The sequence below is a fragment of the Triturus cristatus genome, chromosome 11 (assembly GCF_964204655.1).
Source record: "Triturus cristatus chromosome 11, aTriCri1.1, whole genome shotgun sequence".
NCBI classification, from domain to species: Eukaryota; Metazoa; Chordata; class Amphibia; order Caudata; family Salamandridae; genus Triturus; species Triturus cristatus.
This window is the reverse complement of record NC_140594.1, coordinates 394,305,670-394,322,543: the sequence shown is the minus strand read 5'-3', so window position 1 is coordinate 394,322,543 and position 16,874 is coordinate 394,305,670. Positions and strand designations below refer to the sequence as shown.

General features: G+C 45.0%; 1 protein-coding gene across 1 annotated transcript; it reads right to left on the bottom strand.

The window, feature by feature from the left end:
- Nucleotides 1-270: 270 nt before the first annotated feature.
- On the bottom strand, nucleotides 271-1,501 carry LOC146784264 (beta-1,3-galactosyltransferase 2-like). Its single transcript, XM_085633730.1, has one exon. It carries the CDS (start codon nucleotides 1,405-1,407, stop codon nucleotides 271-273), a length of 1,137 nt encoding a protein of 378 aa, XP_085489856.1. The 5' UTR covers nucleotides 1,408-1,501.
- Nucleotides 1,502-16,874: the final 15,373 nt, after the last annotated feature.

Below are 16,874 nucleotides of genomic sequence, written 5' to 3'. Positions count from 1 at the left end.
TAGCCAAGCTTTCTACTTTTCTTTTAGAAAAATAACTTCTTAGTAAAATAAATTGTTTCTTAAAGACCACCAGCCATGGTGATTCAAAACCTTACATTCTAAACTGAATCAGCATTTTAGGATGGCCTTTTAGCTGGAAGTCTAGGGACATATGAGTTTCTAAGTACTTTATTATTTCAATTAGAGTCACATAAAAAACAGTAGGTGGGTTTTGATGGCTTCAGTGTTCCAAAGAATGCATTGACTTCAGTCTGTGTTTTATTTGCTGTCTCAACATGCAGGGTTCTTGTTCTTCTGGAGCAGGTCCCAGTATTTAATGAGCTCAGCAGGCTTGAATCCATGCGATGTAACAAGGTGACTGTACTCACAGATAGAAAAAGGCACCCACCACATATTGAAGTCAGACCCTTTTGGGGGGGCAACTGGGGCAATCCCTAAAGCAGACAGACACATGCCCACATAGACGTCCTCCAAGTACAGTTGTCTAATGCTAAGTGAGATGTCAAAAATTTTCTTTGCCAAATCTCCGGAGAGGACATAACCAGTGCCAGAACAAAACACTGGATATCGGTTGTCTGGATAGAGATCCACCGACATGTACCATTTGCTATTCTTATCCCGCTTTGGTTTTTCCTCTCTCATTAGAAAACCTGTGAAGTAACCCTGCCTGGCAGGCATGTCTGGCTTTAAAAGATGATGGACTAAATATTCAGTGTTGACAAAGACATCGCAATCAACTTTCATGATATAGGAGGTATGCGGACAGTATGATGCCACCCATTTCATGCCCATCATGGTCTTATTAGTCAAGTTCATGTAGGTGTCTAGATATTCTTGCTGGACAATATCATGATACTGCCTGCTCTCTGCCATGATCGCTTGCTGGAGTTCACTTTTGGACTCATGTGTAACACCCAACAGAAAGATGCGGACAATTCGGGTGCCAGGTACCAAGGTTTCATTTCCCCATGTTTCCCGAACAGCCTGCCTGGCTTCAGTATGACCAGGAGCGGAGAACACCAAGAATACCAGAAATGGATGGCTGTCTTGACACTTGTCAATTTCCTTGATGATGTACTTGAAATGGGGTTCCCTTTGGTTCCCTGTGTCTCTGCTGGATTGGGTCCTAGAGCTGTTCCCCACTCCAGCATCCTCTGGAGGTGCAAGATTCCTTAATTTGTTAAGAAAGTTGGTCTCATATCCTGGCATAAATTCTTCAACTACATACATTGCTTGCTTTTTAATCAGCAATGCTGTACCTAACAGCTGATCATAATAGTGCGATTTTAGAAACCAGGTGAATAATAATATCAGAAACACAAGCACTGTGAGAAAGATTTGTAACAGAGATCTGGACCTCCAGTTCCTTATTGGTATTGAGCAAAGATGTTTGCTCCAGTACAGCATGTTGAGCGTTTAAAAAAATTGTGTTTCAGTCTGGGTAATATTGTATTTCATCCTCTGTAATTTGCGTCACTGTTTGGAAATCCTTTTCCCTTGATTATTGCTATGCGATGACTCTGAGAGAGAGAGAGAGAGAGAGAGAGAGAGAGAGAGAGAGAGAGAGAGGTGAGATATAGTTAGTATCCTAAATAAGAGAGTTCAAAATGTGATGTTAATTTGGAAACACGAACTTAATACCGTCTGGTAGGAACATTGCTTACTGTGAAACGTGGCAACCTAAGATGCATTTCTCACCTACCTGTTGCTCAAACTGGGTGATCCTGGGCACAGCCTCAGGTGAAGCATCATCAGATGCTGACACAAATGCATTTTTTATATACACTATTTTGAATAGGACCCCTTATGAATTTACATGTCTGTTGAGCAGTTACAAATGTTTCTACTGCATTCATTTGAGACATATGTATTTTTACACCTGGCACTAAATATGCCAGCAACTGGAACCAATATAAGCCATATCTAATTAGTCAACTGGAGAGTCCATTAGGGACACATTTAGCCCTCATAGCTAAATTTAGGGCACTAATAAAAGCTTACATTCAATTTTTTCTTCTACTTCTTTAGCTGGCAAAAGGTCTGCAGTCTGAACATCTGGAGCTTCATAGTATGAGTAAAAGTAAAAACAACCTTGTGGGAGTGCAGAATTCCCAATAGAAGGAATTCACAAAGCTTTCCTAGAACACACGCAGCCATCTGAAAGAGTCACAGGTTTCCAAGTATATTCCTGAAAAATGTTTGTGAATTCACACTTGTGACTATGTAGAGGCATTAATGCAGTTGTACATATTTTCTCAGGGAAAACCCTTACACTACATCCTCACCCATTGTGAGGGTGTTGCATGTCTAGTTCCACCCTGGAAATGGATCTTCTACCATCTCCATGGTGGAAACAGGATGAAACCTTTAAGTTTTTTGAAGTTCTCAAACTTTCCAGGGAATTTCCACCCAGGAAAGCACAGTCGCTACTGCAGTGGTAGCATTCAGCCATGCACAATATTTCACCATCATTAGGTGACATTGCACATGAGCAAATGGATGTACAGTGCAGGCTTCTTGCGTGCATACGTTGCACTGTTAAATCAAGCCGTTTGCAAATGTAACTGCAAATTACCTTGGAAATGAGGCCCCAGTCATTTACTTCTATGTATTCCTTGAACCTGAAGTATCAGACTGAAGTCATTGAATTAGCTGCGGTAGCACTTCATTACAGAAACTCTTAGGAACATTACCGCGTCACAGAAGTATATATTGTAGTACACAGTTTATTTCAAGGAAGTAGTAGGAATATTTCTCCATGCCTATGATGTAGAGAGGACTAATAATACATTATGTTTTGAAGTTACGCAGTGCCCATTCAATATCTAGAGAGGCGCTGCACATATTGTAAGGGTCATCTTGTTTCTGTGGTCCTGTGCTTGTTCAGGTGAGGGTCACTGATGCAGCCTGAAGAACAGAAAAGGTCTCTATGAGCAAAGTCCCTGTGGGTGCTGTGTGATCGTTTCCTCTCGAGACTTCATTGATATTTTAGACTGTCAAGTTTTGGAATTCCTTTTCCTCCTGTTGCCCCATCTCTACATTGGCTAATAACGTCTCTCTAGTCTGACTCCTCACTATGCAAGTATAAGTCCACCCTTCTTCTTTGCATTACTCTATTGGAATTGGGAATAGCATCTACCAACCTGCCCTGCACTAGTTGGTATATTCCTGACTTCGGCTACACCATCTTTAGGTTGTGGTCCCAGACTTCAGCAAAAAAGGTAATATGGTGTGATTGACCACAAACCACCTTCAGAACCCACTGTTTATCACCACCGCCCCAACTGCTGAAGCCTGCAGTGTTTCAGAAGTAGCTTCACTTTGCCTGTGAGCCAGCCACTGACCTTAGTCCCATACGGCAGTGCATCGTGGAGGCCCACCAATGTCTTTTTTGTGAGTAGATGTGTCTTATTTCTGTCTTGGATCTGAATTACTCCTGAATATCCAGGCCTAATTCACAAAGCATTTTCTGTGAGTGTTTTGTCTTACTCCAGACTTACACTTAACATATATGTAATGTTAATACTTGAACAGGAACTCCATACCAGGGTTTGGAGGTAATGGGTAGACGTCATCACATTGCATTATATGTTGATGATCTACTGCTGTTCCTCCAATATGTTGGGGAGGATTTTGAAGGCGAAAGACAGCTTCTTGCACATCTTGGAAGAGTTTCGGGATTATCAGTTAGCTGGAAAAAATCCTGTATATTCCCTACAGCGGCGGGCAGAGATAAACCGGCCGAGGTGAGAGATGTGATGTGGGAATCTAGATGTCTTCCATATTTAGGGGTAAATACCATGACACGGTGGACCTGTTAGAGGGGAATGCCGGAGGGATATCAAGTGTGTGAAGATGAACATGGAGTTCTGGGCGACCGTCCCCCTATGGGTGACTGGTAGAGTCGCCCTCCTGAAAATGGTGGCCTTAGCCAGGTTACTATACTTTTTGGGAATTCTCCTGGTATGGATTCTGGCTAGAATATTTTGCAGTCTACAATCATTGATAACAACCTTTATTTGGAGTTTCGGTAGGCGTAGAGTGGCGCTAACCACCACTCAGGACGGTGCGCGACCTGGCACTCCCAGACTTTGAGGGTTACTATTCGGCAGCGCAGCTGCAGTGGCTCACCCAGTGGGTGACTGGGAAGGTCAGCAAGATGGACCACTTGGACCCTGCAGTTCTGAGCCTTCGGTTGCTTTCCCGCATCGTGTCACGGTTACCCACCCCAGGGACAGGGGATAGCTTCAAATTTAGAGTGCTTCACAAGTGCTGGATCAGAAGCCTACAAAAGCTGAAAACTAGGTGCCCATACACCCCGAAATTCTGTTGGAATTTCTACTGGAACTTCCTCATGGGGAAGACTGTGGTGAGATGAGAGTCTGGAGGCAGGCCGGAGTAACAACCATCAGAGTGCTCTCTGGAGACGGCTCCCTGCTGCCATTCGAAGACTTTTGAGAACATTATGATTTACCACAGGGTCACTTTTAGTTACATAGAGCCCTAGCTGTGGCAGTTCATGACCACTGGGGGGCAGGCCTTGCTGAACCTCCACTTTCGGGGGGGATGCCAATACCTGGTTGCCTCTTCTGGGACTTATAAAGCAGTTATGTGTCTATATCATCGTCTTCGAGATGAGGCATTACCCACACTTAATATTCTGCGACTCCAATGGGAGGAGGACCTAGGGGTCCCTATTGTAGAGAAAGTATGGAATGATGTGGTGGAGCGTTCCCCTAAAGTCTAAAGAAATGCACAGTTCCAATGAATAAACTTCTACATACACCACAGGGCATACATTGCACCTGACAGGATAAACAGATATTTTCAGACAGATACTGTTCAATGCCTACGGTGTGAAGCGATAGGGGCTGGTTTTCTCCATCTGTTTTGGAGTTGCCCGGACTGGGATTTTTTTGGAGGACAGTGACGGATGCCCTGGCAGAGGTGACTGAGAGGGCGGGCCCCTATACCCCGGGACATGGTTTAAGGCATTGGTTCCCACACACATCTAAGACCAAAGTGACTAGCAAATTTCAGGACATAGCACTCATTTTAGCTAAGAGGGAGATTGCCAGACATTGGCAATCCCAGAGGGGGCCCTCAGTAGAGAGGTGGAAAAGAGAGGTCATACGCTGGGCGGATTGTGAAGAGGCTATACAATTGAGAGGCACTAGAAAAGGTTGAGGATCCATTGAGGTTGCCAGGGCATGGGAAGCAATGTGTGACTGAGCTGAAACAGCCAGATACCCCATCCACTGAGGAAACACCAGATACCCCCTGAAATTGTATGTGACACTTCCATCTGATGTGGTGAGTCCATCTCTCGACCCAGATGGATTCCCTGGGGCAGGGACTCTCGAGGGAGTCCTAAAAGCTTAGACAATATATATTGCCATGGGTCGATACCCTTCATCATTAACATGTACCATTTCCTATATTGACATTTATAGACTGACTCAGTCATGGCACGCCCAAGGGGATGTTGGGGGGGGAGGTCGAGATTTATTTCCTACCATGTTGACTAGCACCTTGGACATTGATTACCTCTTGTTTAGACAGATCGAATAAGATAGCTGCCGGAGTACATTCAAGTTAATGCATATGTTATGCCTTTTCACACAAAACCACGATAGGGGAGGGATAAATCTGCTCATAGGGTGGCTAACGACACTTATGTGCTGTTACATGACTGTGCATGATTACCTGTAAAAATGTGCTCTTGTTTTATAAAACAATAAAAATCTATTTAATTTTTTTAAAATGTTAATACCAGGTTGTTCGCCACCGGCACACCCTAGCACTCCTCGACTGAAACCTTCAAATTAGTAATGTCGCAAAGAAGCTACAAAAAAATAATTTGCTATTGTTGCTTCATGTAAAAAAGTAAAAAGTCAAGTATATCTTTATTGCTTGATTAATAAAAACCATGTAATTAAAACATTAGTATCATGAATAAAAACAGTTCATAGATCCTTTTGATCTGTTTATTAACTAGGTCCTTTTTCGTTTCCCTAATTTGCTAATTGACATACAACTATACACACAAAAAAAATATTCTATGGTTACATGCCATACTGCAACATTGATACCACATGTTCAAATGTTTCATCACAGTCGTTCATTAGTCATAAAACAAATAACATACAATGATCAAGTTCCCCAAAATATGCAACCAAAACTGTAAACATGATGTGACATAGTGCAAGTGAGCGATAAAGTGCCTGGGTGCGAGAGCTGTAAACATTTTGTGCCATCATGCAAATGAACAATATAGTCCCTCTATGCTTTCAAATATTCTTTAGAGCTTGAGTAAAGAAGTTGCCGAAAAACAGAATCATTGGGTCAAACTGCACAGACATTCAAAGTACCATTTGCCGAAAAACAGTAACCTTATATTTTCTGAACCATTAAAATATCCCTTAACAATAGTTATAAATTAAGTTAAACTACAAACATCAGCAGTTTTTCAGCAATAGTTAAAAACTTTATCATTTGACATATCAATGGAATCAACGCACCTGATAAACATAAAATAAGGGCTTGGCATGCTGATCTTACCCCAGCCTTAAGGAATAAAGGTTTTAGTAATCCACGACGTGTTTTAAGCAATTTAGAAAACACAAACACAATATATAATCGGGTTTCACACGGCCACCCGCACAATCTACATTCAGTAATTGTCCATTGTTGTATCCAGGTCGGCGTGCCCTCCTCAGTTGGGTATATGCCAAGCCTTAATTTTAAGTTTTTTTTCCCTCATACGAGCCGAGAAATAGGCCTTCAAATAGGGCTGAATATTCGAGGACTGATGAAAGTGAATTACTGACCAAGCATGCGTTTTTGCCACTAAAGCTGCCTAATCTGCTTTAAGTAAATTCATTTTAATCTTTTTATTTTTTTAAACTGGGCATTGTCATTCCTGGAAACCCTGACTGCAGATCAAAACTCTGAAGGCATGTTAAAATATGGGAACTCCAGGCATCTGTGTAGACAGCACAAATTATTTCACACCAACAATTATTTGCTAAAGAGTCAGGGTCAGATACAAATTCGTATCGTCAGAGTATTGTAAATAGCTAAGATGCACCGCAGGAAGTTTAGGAGGATGGGCATTGATAGGCTCAAGGTGCTGTAGGAGGTCAGACATAAAAAGCTTAAAAAGACAAGGTGCAAGTATATAGCTTTGTTTAAGGCCATCCCAAATTTCAATTTTTTGAGACAAAATAAAACCGTCACTTAACTTGACCTGAACCCAAGTATTGGTATACAGGAGTATTATAGCATCCAACTACTTACAGGGAATACCCCCTCCTGCAAGTTTTTGCCATAGTAATACTAGTGGAACTGAATCAAAGACAGCTTTTAACCCCTTGTGTGCTCATGACGAGCTGGGCTCGTCATGGCACACCGTCGCCGTGTGCTCATGACGAGCCCAGCTCGTCATGACACCCACCCAGGGGGAAGTGCTGGCGCTCCCCCCGTGGGTGGTCGATCGGCAGGTTTGTTACGGGGAAGGCAGGGGAAGACCTTCCCCTGCCTCCCCCCGCCCCCCCCTCCGCGTCATCAATGACGTCAGCGCGCAAGGCGCGCTGACGCCATTAAGGGTTCCCTTTGTTTACCGACGCGCAGGAATACATTTGTGTCCTGCGCGTCGGTGAACAAAGAAGTACGTTTTGGGGCTGGGGAGGGGGTGATTTAAACGAAAGAGGCATCAGGGGAAAGGAAAGGCTTTTCTTTTCCCTCGATGCCTCTTTTGTGCATTCCTGCTGCATGGTCATGCAGCAGGAATGCCCACTAGCGCCAGGGATTTTTTAATTTTTTAATTTGGCCAGTGTTTGTTGGTTGGGGGAACGGCCCCTTGGGCAAGGGTCGCTCCCCCTTTTGGGGGCATTATTAATGACTTTGTCTGCCCCCCTGGGGGGGGGGCAGAATTTAATTATTTTTAAAAAAATCGGCCCACTGGGCCAATGTGCTGGGGAGTGGCCCCTTGGGCAAGGGTCACTCCCCTTTGGGGGCCATTTTAGGAAGCCCACAATGTTTGTTTTTGTTTTGGGGAGCGAGCCCTTAGGCAAGGGTCGCTCCCCTTTTGGGTGCCTACATGTTTGCTTTGTTTGCCCCCCTGCGGGGGGCAGATTTTAATTTTAAAAAATGTTTTCGACCCACTGGGTCAATTGAATAAATCTAGTGGGGAGTGGCCCCGTGGGGAAGGGTCACTTCCCTTTTTGGGGTTTATATTTTGGCTTAGTCTGCCCCCTGGGGGGGGCAGTTTTGATTTTATTAAAATAAATCAACCCACTGGGCCAAGGTAATAAATGTACCCGGGAGTGAAGGGTCACTCCCCTTTGGGGGCCATTTTCGTATGCCCATGATGTTAGGTTTTGTTTGGGGGAGCGGCCCCTAAGGCAAGGGTCGCTCCCCTTATGGGGGCTATGTTTTAGGCTTTGTCTGCCCCCCTGGGGGGGCAGATTTTCTTTCTAAAAAACAAAATGCCCACTGGACCACCAGGGATTGTTTAGTGGGGAGTGGCCCCTTGGGCAACGGTCACTCCCCTTTGGGGGCTTATGATTTTGGTTGTCTGCCCCCATGGGGGGGGCAGATTTTGCCATTTTTAGGTTGAGTATTTGAGACCTCTTGTATATTCTTTAGTATTTACTTATATATTTTTATGGTTTGTGTGCTTTGGAGATCAGCCCTAGGACTTGTCTGCTTCCGCTTAGGGACTTTTCTTTCTGATCAACTGACTCTAACTTTTTTGATAGAAAACGACCAGCAGAGGTCAGTAAAATACCAGAATCACTTCAGCATTCTCTAGTTTTCGGCCATAGAAATTGTCTTCCACGCGCACCCATAGACAATAATTTTTTTTAAAAATCTTGTATTGTCAGTGATATGACCACTGAAGGCCCAGATTTTATATTAAAAACAGAGCATTGGACTATACCATTTCCCCCTGAAAGGCAATATTTCTCCCCGTGTGTTCCAATACTTGGCGTGTCACACAGTTTGGTGCTTACTTTCCCTCCATGTCAAAGAACAGCAAATGTTTCAGGGCGCAGGCTAATGTGCTGCATAGCTAAGTACATATAAGGTCCCAAAGGCGAGACCGATTGCATTGCTAATGCTTGTCTAATGTAGGGCCCACTAGGCCACCAGGGAGTTATTTGTGGAGAGTGACCCCTTGGGCAAGGGTCACTCTCCTTAGGGGGCAATCTTTGTGGCTGTGTCTGCCCGGCAGGGGGTCAGATGGCCATGTTTCTTTTTAATTGGGCCCACTAGACCACCAGGGAATTTTTTGTGTGGCGTGGCCCCTTGGGCAAGGGTTGCTCCCAGTTTGTGAGTATTAATTTGGCCGTTTCTGCCACCCTGAGGGGCAGATCGGCTGATTTGTTTATTTGTAGGGCCACTAGGCCACCCAGGTTTTTTTTTAATGTTGTTGAGCGACCCCTTGGACAAGGGTCGCTTCCTTTTATGGGAGGATGATTGTGGTCATTTCTGCCCTCTTTGGGTGGCAGAATAGCAGTATGTTTTTAGGCCCATCTGTCCTCAAGGGGGGCAGAAGCCACTATCCACCTGCGTTTTTTTAAAAAAAATTTAGTGTTTGGGAGTGGCCTCAAGGGCAAGGGTTGCTCAACTTTTATGGGGGTGAATATTTTATTTATATTCTTAGGCTCACAACCCCTTAGCTTGGCTGGTGGATTGTGTGTGGACTGGTGCATTATTTGCATATGTGATTGTAATGTTTTTTTCTCCTTTTTATTCTAGTGTAAAGCTTTTGATTCCTGTTCGCGTTTTCGACAGTGGTTTTCTGCAGTTTTGCGTAGTTGCATTTTTTTGGTAAGAAAAACATTTTTGTTGTATATACTCCAAATTAGTATTTGTGTCATGTATGAATGAATTTTTTTGTAAGTGTTGTCATAATGGCAGCTTATTTAGTTAGTGTTTTGTGCATGGAATTCTTTGCGATGTGTTTTGCATTGTCTTATGCATAATTTTCTTTTCTCTTTCTTTTTTAGTGGGATATTGTTGATACTGTGTCTGTGCAGAGTAGGTGGTGGTGAATTTATCTGCTTCTGGCAAGTGAGCGGTATCGTTTTGGAGTATATAGGTATTTCTGATAAAGGTGCATTTATTTTGTTTATTACTTATTTTACAAAGTGTTTGTTGTTGTTGACTTGTTTGACAAGTTACTTTTATTAGTAAGCAGTATGGCTAGCCGTAGAATGACTGCTCAGCAGGTGGTTGGTATGCTTTTTGAATCCTCCTCTGAGCAGGATTATGAGACTGACAGTGTGTCTGAGGGAGAGGAGGGAGGGGAAGATTCAGGCAGTGAGTTTTCTCTCCACATGGAATCATCGGATGATGAAGGTACTCTCAGTGCAGATGAAGCTACTCTCAGTGCGGATGAAGTGCCTGTTTTAGAGGAGGATACTGCTGTGCCGATGGTGCAAGAGGCATCTGGATTGCAGCCTGAGGCTGCTAGGCTTCCTACTGGAAGTGCTGGAGTCTGGGTTGATCCAAACATGTTGCAGCAGGTGTTGCTTTCCTTTAGTGGTGATGCAGGGTGTAGAGTGGATTGTGAAAATTTTTTGCATATACAGTTTTTTCAGTTGTTTATGGATGATGTATTTTTGGGTGAGATTGTTGGGCAGACTAATTTGTATGCTGAACAGTTTTTGAGGGACAACAGTGACAAACTTAGGCCCCACTCTAGAGCTACCCGGTGAATTTCCACAAATTTGGAAGAGATGAAAAAGTTTTTGGGTTTGACTTTATTGATGGGTTTGATAAGGAAGCCGTCCATGGCTTCATATTGGTCTACCAGTCCCTTGATGGCAACGGCCATATTTCCTGCAGTTATGACTCGTGATCGGTATTTGCTTTTGCTACGGATGCTGCATTTTGTGGATAATTCTTTGGCGTTGCCACGAGATCACCCTGACTGTGACCGTCTTTTTAAGATTCGGCCTGTTCTTGATCACTTTGTAGATCGATTTTCAGAGATCTATACTCCAGGGAAAGAAATATCTATTGATGAGTCTTTGGTCTTGTTCAAGGGCCGTTTGGTTTTTAGGCAGTACATCCCTAGCAAGAGGGCACGCTATGGAATTAAGCTGTATATGTTCTCTGAGAGTAGGACAGGATATGTTTTTAATTTCCGTGTGTACACTGGTAGGGATTCCACTATTGACCCCCCTGGTTGTCCGTCCCCTTTTGGAGTTTCTGAGAAAATTGTGTGGGATCTTGCTAGAGGACTGTTTAACAGAGGCCACCATTTGTACCTTGATAACTTCTACACTGCTGTGCAATTGTTTAAGGAATTGTTCGAAGTTGACACTTTTGCTTGTGGCACAATCCGCTCTAACCGTAAAGGTTATCCAAAAGAGCTTGTTTGCAGAAAACTTCAGAGGGGACAGTGCAGTTCCTTGTGTAGTGATGAACTACTAGCTGTGAAATTTGTGGACAGGAGGGATGTGTACATGCTGACTACCATCCATGATGAGAGTACTTCACCTGTGGCTGTTTGGGGTCATATTTCTGAAGTGCGCAAACCTGTGTGCATTTTAGACTACAATAAGCACATGGGTGGTGTTGATCAGAGGTTGGAACCTTACACTGCTATTCGTAAGGCTTACGTTTGGTACAAAAAGTTGGCCATCCATCTCTTTAATTTAGCAACTTTCAATGCTTTTGTTGTGTTCAAGGAGTGTTCTCCTGCATCAAAGTTGACTTTTGTTCAGTTTCAGCAATCTGTGATAGACAGCCTTGTTGTTGTGGAACAGGCAAGTGTTCCTAGAGTTGGAGTCGTGGAGGATGTGGCTCGATTGAAAGATCGCCACTTTCCTGATTTCATTCCTCCCAAATCCTCAAAAGACTTTCCCACTGGGAGATGTAGAGTCTGTTGGCGAAGATGTACGCGGAAGGAGACTCGTATGTGCTGCCCTGAGTGTCCTTCTAACCCTGGGCTGTGTGTCCCTGCTTGTTTTAGAGTGTACCACACACAAAATAATTTTTGGGAGCATACATGACTGGTAAAGTGAACTGCCTGGTCTGTATTCTTTAAACAATGTGATTCTGTTTCAAGGTTGGCATTAGTGCAATGTATTTCATTTCAGAATTTGTGTTAGTAGATTTGTATCTATTTTCAATTTGTTTGTGTTTTTATTTTTGTCTAAAAAAAATCCTAAATGTGATGGTGGTGTGTGTAGGCTGGCGCTTGGCTGGTGGTGTGCATGGACTGGCGCTTGGCTGGCGGTGTGTGTGGACTGGTGCTTGGCTGGCGGTGTGCGTGCACTGGTGCTTGGCTGGTGGTGTGCCTGAACTGGCACTTGACTGGTGGTGTGGGTGGACTGGTGCTTGGCTGGTGGTATGCGTGGACTGGCGCTTGGCTGGCGGTGTGCGTGGATTGGCGATTGGCTGGCGGTGTGCGTGGACTGGCGCTCGGGCTGGCGGTGTGTGAGTAGTGACTTGCTGCTGGTCACTACACACACTGCTAGCTGAGTGCCACTCCACGCAATCCATCAGCTTGTGTGGTTGCTGTGTCAGGAATGTGGGCATGTGAAAGTGATGGGCCCTTGAATGGCGCTGTCTGCTGGTGTGAGTGTTGTATTGTGATGGGCCCGCGGCTGGCGGAGTGAATGGTTTTGTATGTGTCACACGTATGAAAGGTGCATGAATGGCCTGTAAAGAGGTTGGTGCCTTGTCGTGGCTTTACAGCTCATGAGCTGTGAGTCAATGGTTCAGTTTCTCGCCCTTTCAATTATTAACAGTGCATTTCATTTTTGTGAAATCACTTGCTTATACAATTGTATATACTGAACCATCACTCACCCTCGTGCCAAATCCAACCAGTATGTGTGTGTGCTTGAGGATTAGATGGCTGTGCAGTAATATTTGTCTTTCTGAAGCAGGGTGTACCTTGTCCTTTTTGTGAATGTTGTAATGTGTTGTTTTTGTGCCTGGTGGTGTGAATGGTCTTGTGTGTATCACGTATGAAAGGTGTGTGAATGGCCTGTAAAGCGGTTGGTGCCTTGCCGTGGCTTTACAGCTCACGAGCTGCGAGTCATTGGTTCAGTTTTTTGTCCATTTAATTATTGACAGTGCATTTAATTTTTGTGAAATCTCTTGTTAATAAAATTTAATATACTGAACCATCACTCGCCCTCGTGCCAAACCAACCAGTATGTGTGTGTGTTTGAGGAATAGATGGCTATGCAGGAATCTTTGTCTTTTTAGTTTCTCTGCCAAGGTGTACGTTCTATGTAAGAATAACCCACCAGCTGTAGATATTGTTGTAAACCCATGGGAGTTCATGGTGATGTCTCTCTTGTGAATTCCAAAAAGTTATTTTATCCACAATGTCCGGCAAACCTCAAAATGTCTGTCACATTTTCCTTGCAATATTGTGCCGAAATTCTCACACTGTAGAAACAAACAACGAATTATGTCAAAACGATCTGGTTTTGCAAGGGGGTCAACTTTGTTTTTGGCCCCGTGCTAAGCGTCCATCTAGGGAAACCTACCAAACCCACACATTTCCGAAAACTAGACACCCGGGGGCTTCCAGGGAGGTATGGCTTGCGTGGATCCCCCATCGTTTCCTTACCCAGAATCCCCTGCAAACCTCAATTTTAGCTGAAAAAATCACCTTTTTCACAAATTTTTGTGTGGGAAAGTTGTGGCATCACCAGGCTCACTCAAATTTCCCACCACCCAGCGTTCCCCCGGGTTTCCCCGGTAAAAATGGGGCCTCACTTGTGTGGGAGGTCCAAGTACCCGTGACAGGCAAGGGCCCAAAACGTAGTGAGGCAACATTAAAATTGCCTATCTCAAAACCACTTGATTTTGCAAGGGGGGTCACTTGGGTTGTTGGCCCGGTGCTCGGCGGCCATCTAGGGAAACCTACCAAACCCATACATTTCTGAAAACTAGATACCCGGGAGCTTCCAGGGAGGTATAGCTTGCATGGATCCCCCAACGTTTCCTTACCCAGAATCCCCTGCAAACCTCAATTTTAGCTGAAAAAATCAATTTTTTAACACATTTTTGTGTGGGAAAGTTGTGGCATCAGCGGGCTCACTCAAATTTCTCACCACCCAGCATTCCCCCGAGTCTCCCGGTAAAAATGGTGCCTTACTTGTGTGGGAGGCCCAAGTACCCGTGACAGGCAAGGGCCCAAAACGTAGTGAGGCGACATCAAAATTGCCAATCTCAAAACCACCTGGTTTTGCAAGGGGGGTCGCTTGGGTTTCTGGCCCGGTGCTCGGCGGCCATCTAGGGAAACCTACCAAACCCATACATTTCTGAAAACTAGACACCTAAGGGCTTCCAGGGAGGTATGGCTTACGTGGATCTCCCAATGTTTCCTTACCCAGAATCCCCTGCAAACCTCAATTTTAACTGAAAAAATCACTTTTTTAACACATTTTTGTGTGGGAAAGTTGTGGCATCAGCGGGCTCACTCAAATTTCTCACCACCCAGCATTCCCCCGAGTCTCCCGGTAAAAATGGTGCCTTACTTGTGTGGGAGGCCCAAGTACCCGTGACAGGCAAGGGCCCAAAACGTAGTGAGGCGACATCAAAATTGCCAATCTCAAAACCACCTGGTTTTGCAAGGGGGGTCGCTTGGGTTTCTGGCCCGGTGCTCGGCGGCCATCTAGGGAAACCTACCAAACCCATACATTTCTGAAAACTAGACACCTAAGGGCTTCCAGGGAGGTATGGCTTACGTGGATCTCCCAATGTTTCCTTACCCAGAATCCCCTGCAAACCTCAATTTTAACTGAAAAAATCACATTTTTTGTGGGAAAGTTGTGGCATCACCGGGCTCACACAAATTTCCCACCACCCAGCATTTCCCCAGGTCTCCCGGTAAAAATGGTGCCTCACTTGTGTGGGAGGCCCAAGTACCCGCGACAGGCAAGGGCCCAAAACATTTTTTGATAGGTAATGTTGATGTTGCATCACTACGTTTTGGGCCCTTGTCTGTCGCGGGTACTTGGGCCTCCCACACAAGTGAGGCACTATTTTTACCGGGAGACCTGGGGGAACGCTGGGTGGTGGGAAATTTGTGTGAACCCAGGGATGCCACAGCTTTCCCACACAAAAATGTGTGAAAAATGTGATTTTTTTCAGCTAAAATTGAGGTTTGCAGAGGATTCTGGGTAAGGAAACGTTGGGGGATCGATGCAAGCCATACCTCCCTGGAAGTCCCCGGGTGTCTAGTTTTCAGAAATGTATAAGTTTGCTAGGTTTCCCAAGGTGCCCGCAGAGCTAGGGTTAAAAAACTACAGCTAGGCACTTTGCCAAAAAAAGGGTCATTTTTCACTGCGATATTGAGGTGTGACCACGTTGCGTTTTGCGCTGTTTCCTGTCGCGGACACTAGGCCGACCCGCACAAGTGAGGTACCATTTTTCTTGTAAGACTTTGGAGAACACAGGGGTGGGTGGAAATTTGTGGATCCACGCAGATTCCGGAACTTTTCACCACAGAAATGTGGGGGAAATGTGTTTTTTTGGACATTTGTTTAGGTTTGCAAGGGAATCTGGGTAACAGGCCATGGTGGGAGGCAGTCAAGTCACCCCATCCTGGATTCCCCTGGGTGTCTAGTTTTCAAAAATGTATAGGTTTGCTAGGTTTCCCAAGGTGCCCGCAGAGCTAGGGTTCAAAAACTAGAGCTAGGCACTTTGCCAAAAAAGGGTCATTTTTCACTGCGATATTGAGGTGTGATGACGTTGCGTTTTGCGCCGTTTCCTGTGACGGGCACAAGGCCAACCCGCACAAGTGAGGTACCGTTTTTCTCGTAAGACTTTGGGGAACGCGGGGTGGGTGGAAATTTGTGGATCCACGCAGATTCCGGAACTTTCCACCACAGAAATGTGGGGGAAATGTGTTTTTTTGGACAATTTTTTAGGTTTGCAAGGGATTCTGGGTAACAGACCCTGGTGGGAGGCAGTCAAGTCACCCCATCCTGTATTCCCCTGGGTGTCTAGTTTTCAAAAATGTATAGGTTTGCTAGGTTTCCCTAGGTGCCCGCAGAACTAGGCACTTTGCCAAAAAAGGGTCATTTTTCACTGCCATATTGAGGTGTGACCACGTTGCGTTTTGCGCCTTTTCCTGTCGCGGGCACTAGGCCCACCCGCACAAGTGAGGTGCCGTTTTTCTCGTAAGACTTTGGGGAACGCAGGGTGGGTGGAAATTTGTGGATCCACGCAGATTCCGGAACTTTCCACCAAAGAAATATGGGAAAAATGTGTATTTTTTTACAATTGTTAAGGTTTGCAAGGTATTCTGGGTAACAGACCCTGGTGGAAGGCAGTCAAGTCACCCCATCCTGGATTCCCCTGGGTGTCTAGTTTTTAAAAATGTATAGGTTTGCTAGGTTTCTAGGGGTGGGCGGAATTTGCGAAATTCACTTTCGCAAATTATCGCGAAAATGTTAAAAATCTCCGCAAACACGCGGAAATATCGCGAAGATGCGGAAGTTTTTTTCCCGCCCGTTCGTGGTATTTTCTGCGTGGTCGCGGCTCGCCAACTTACCCATGCGGTTGCTCGCGGGCGCGGCCATCTTGTTTTCACTTGTCTCGCGGTGCATGATCGCGAGTAGAAAGACGTGATCGCGCGACACATGACGTTACTGCGGGCGCGAACTGTCGCGAGACAGCGCAAATGGCTACGAACAATCCAACATCTCGTGGAGAACGCGAGCGGATCGGGAAAACTTGTCGGCGAACGCGGGGATTCAGGTAAGGCGATCGCGCGTATGAGAGAAGGTATTATTTTACAACGCGAGCAAGAAACAAATTATCGCTAAGCTGCGGAATGCGGAAATTTTGACATTCTCGTGCTTTCCGCGGAACGCGAAAATGCCAAA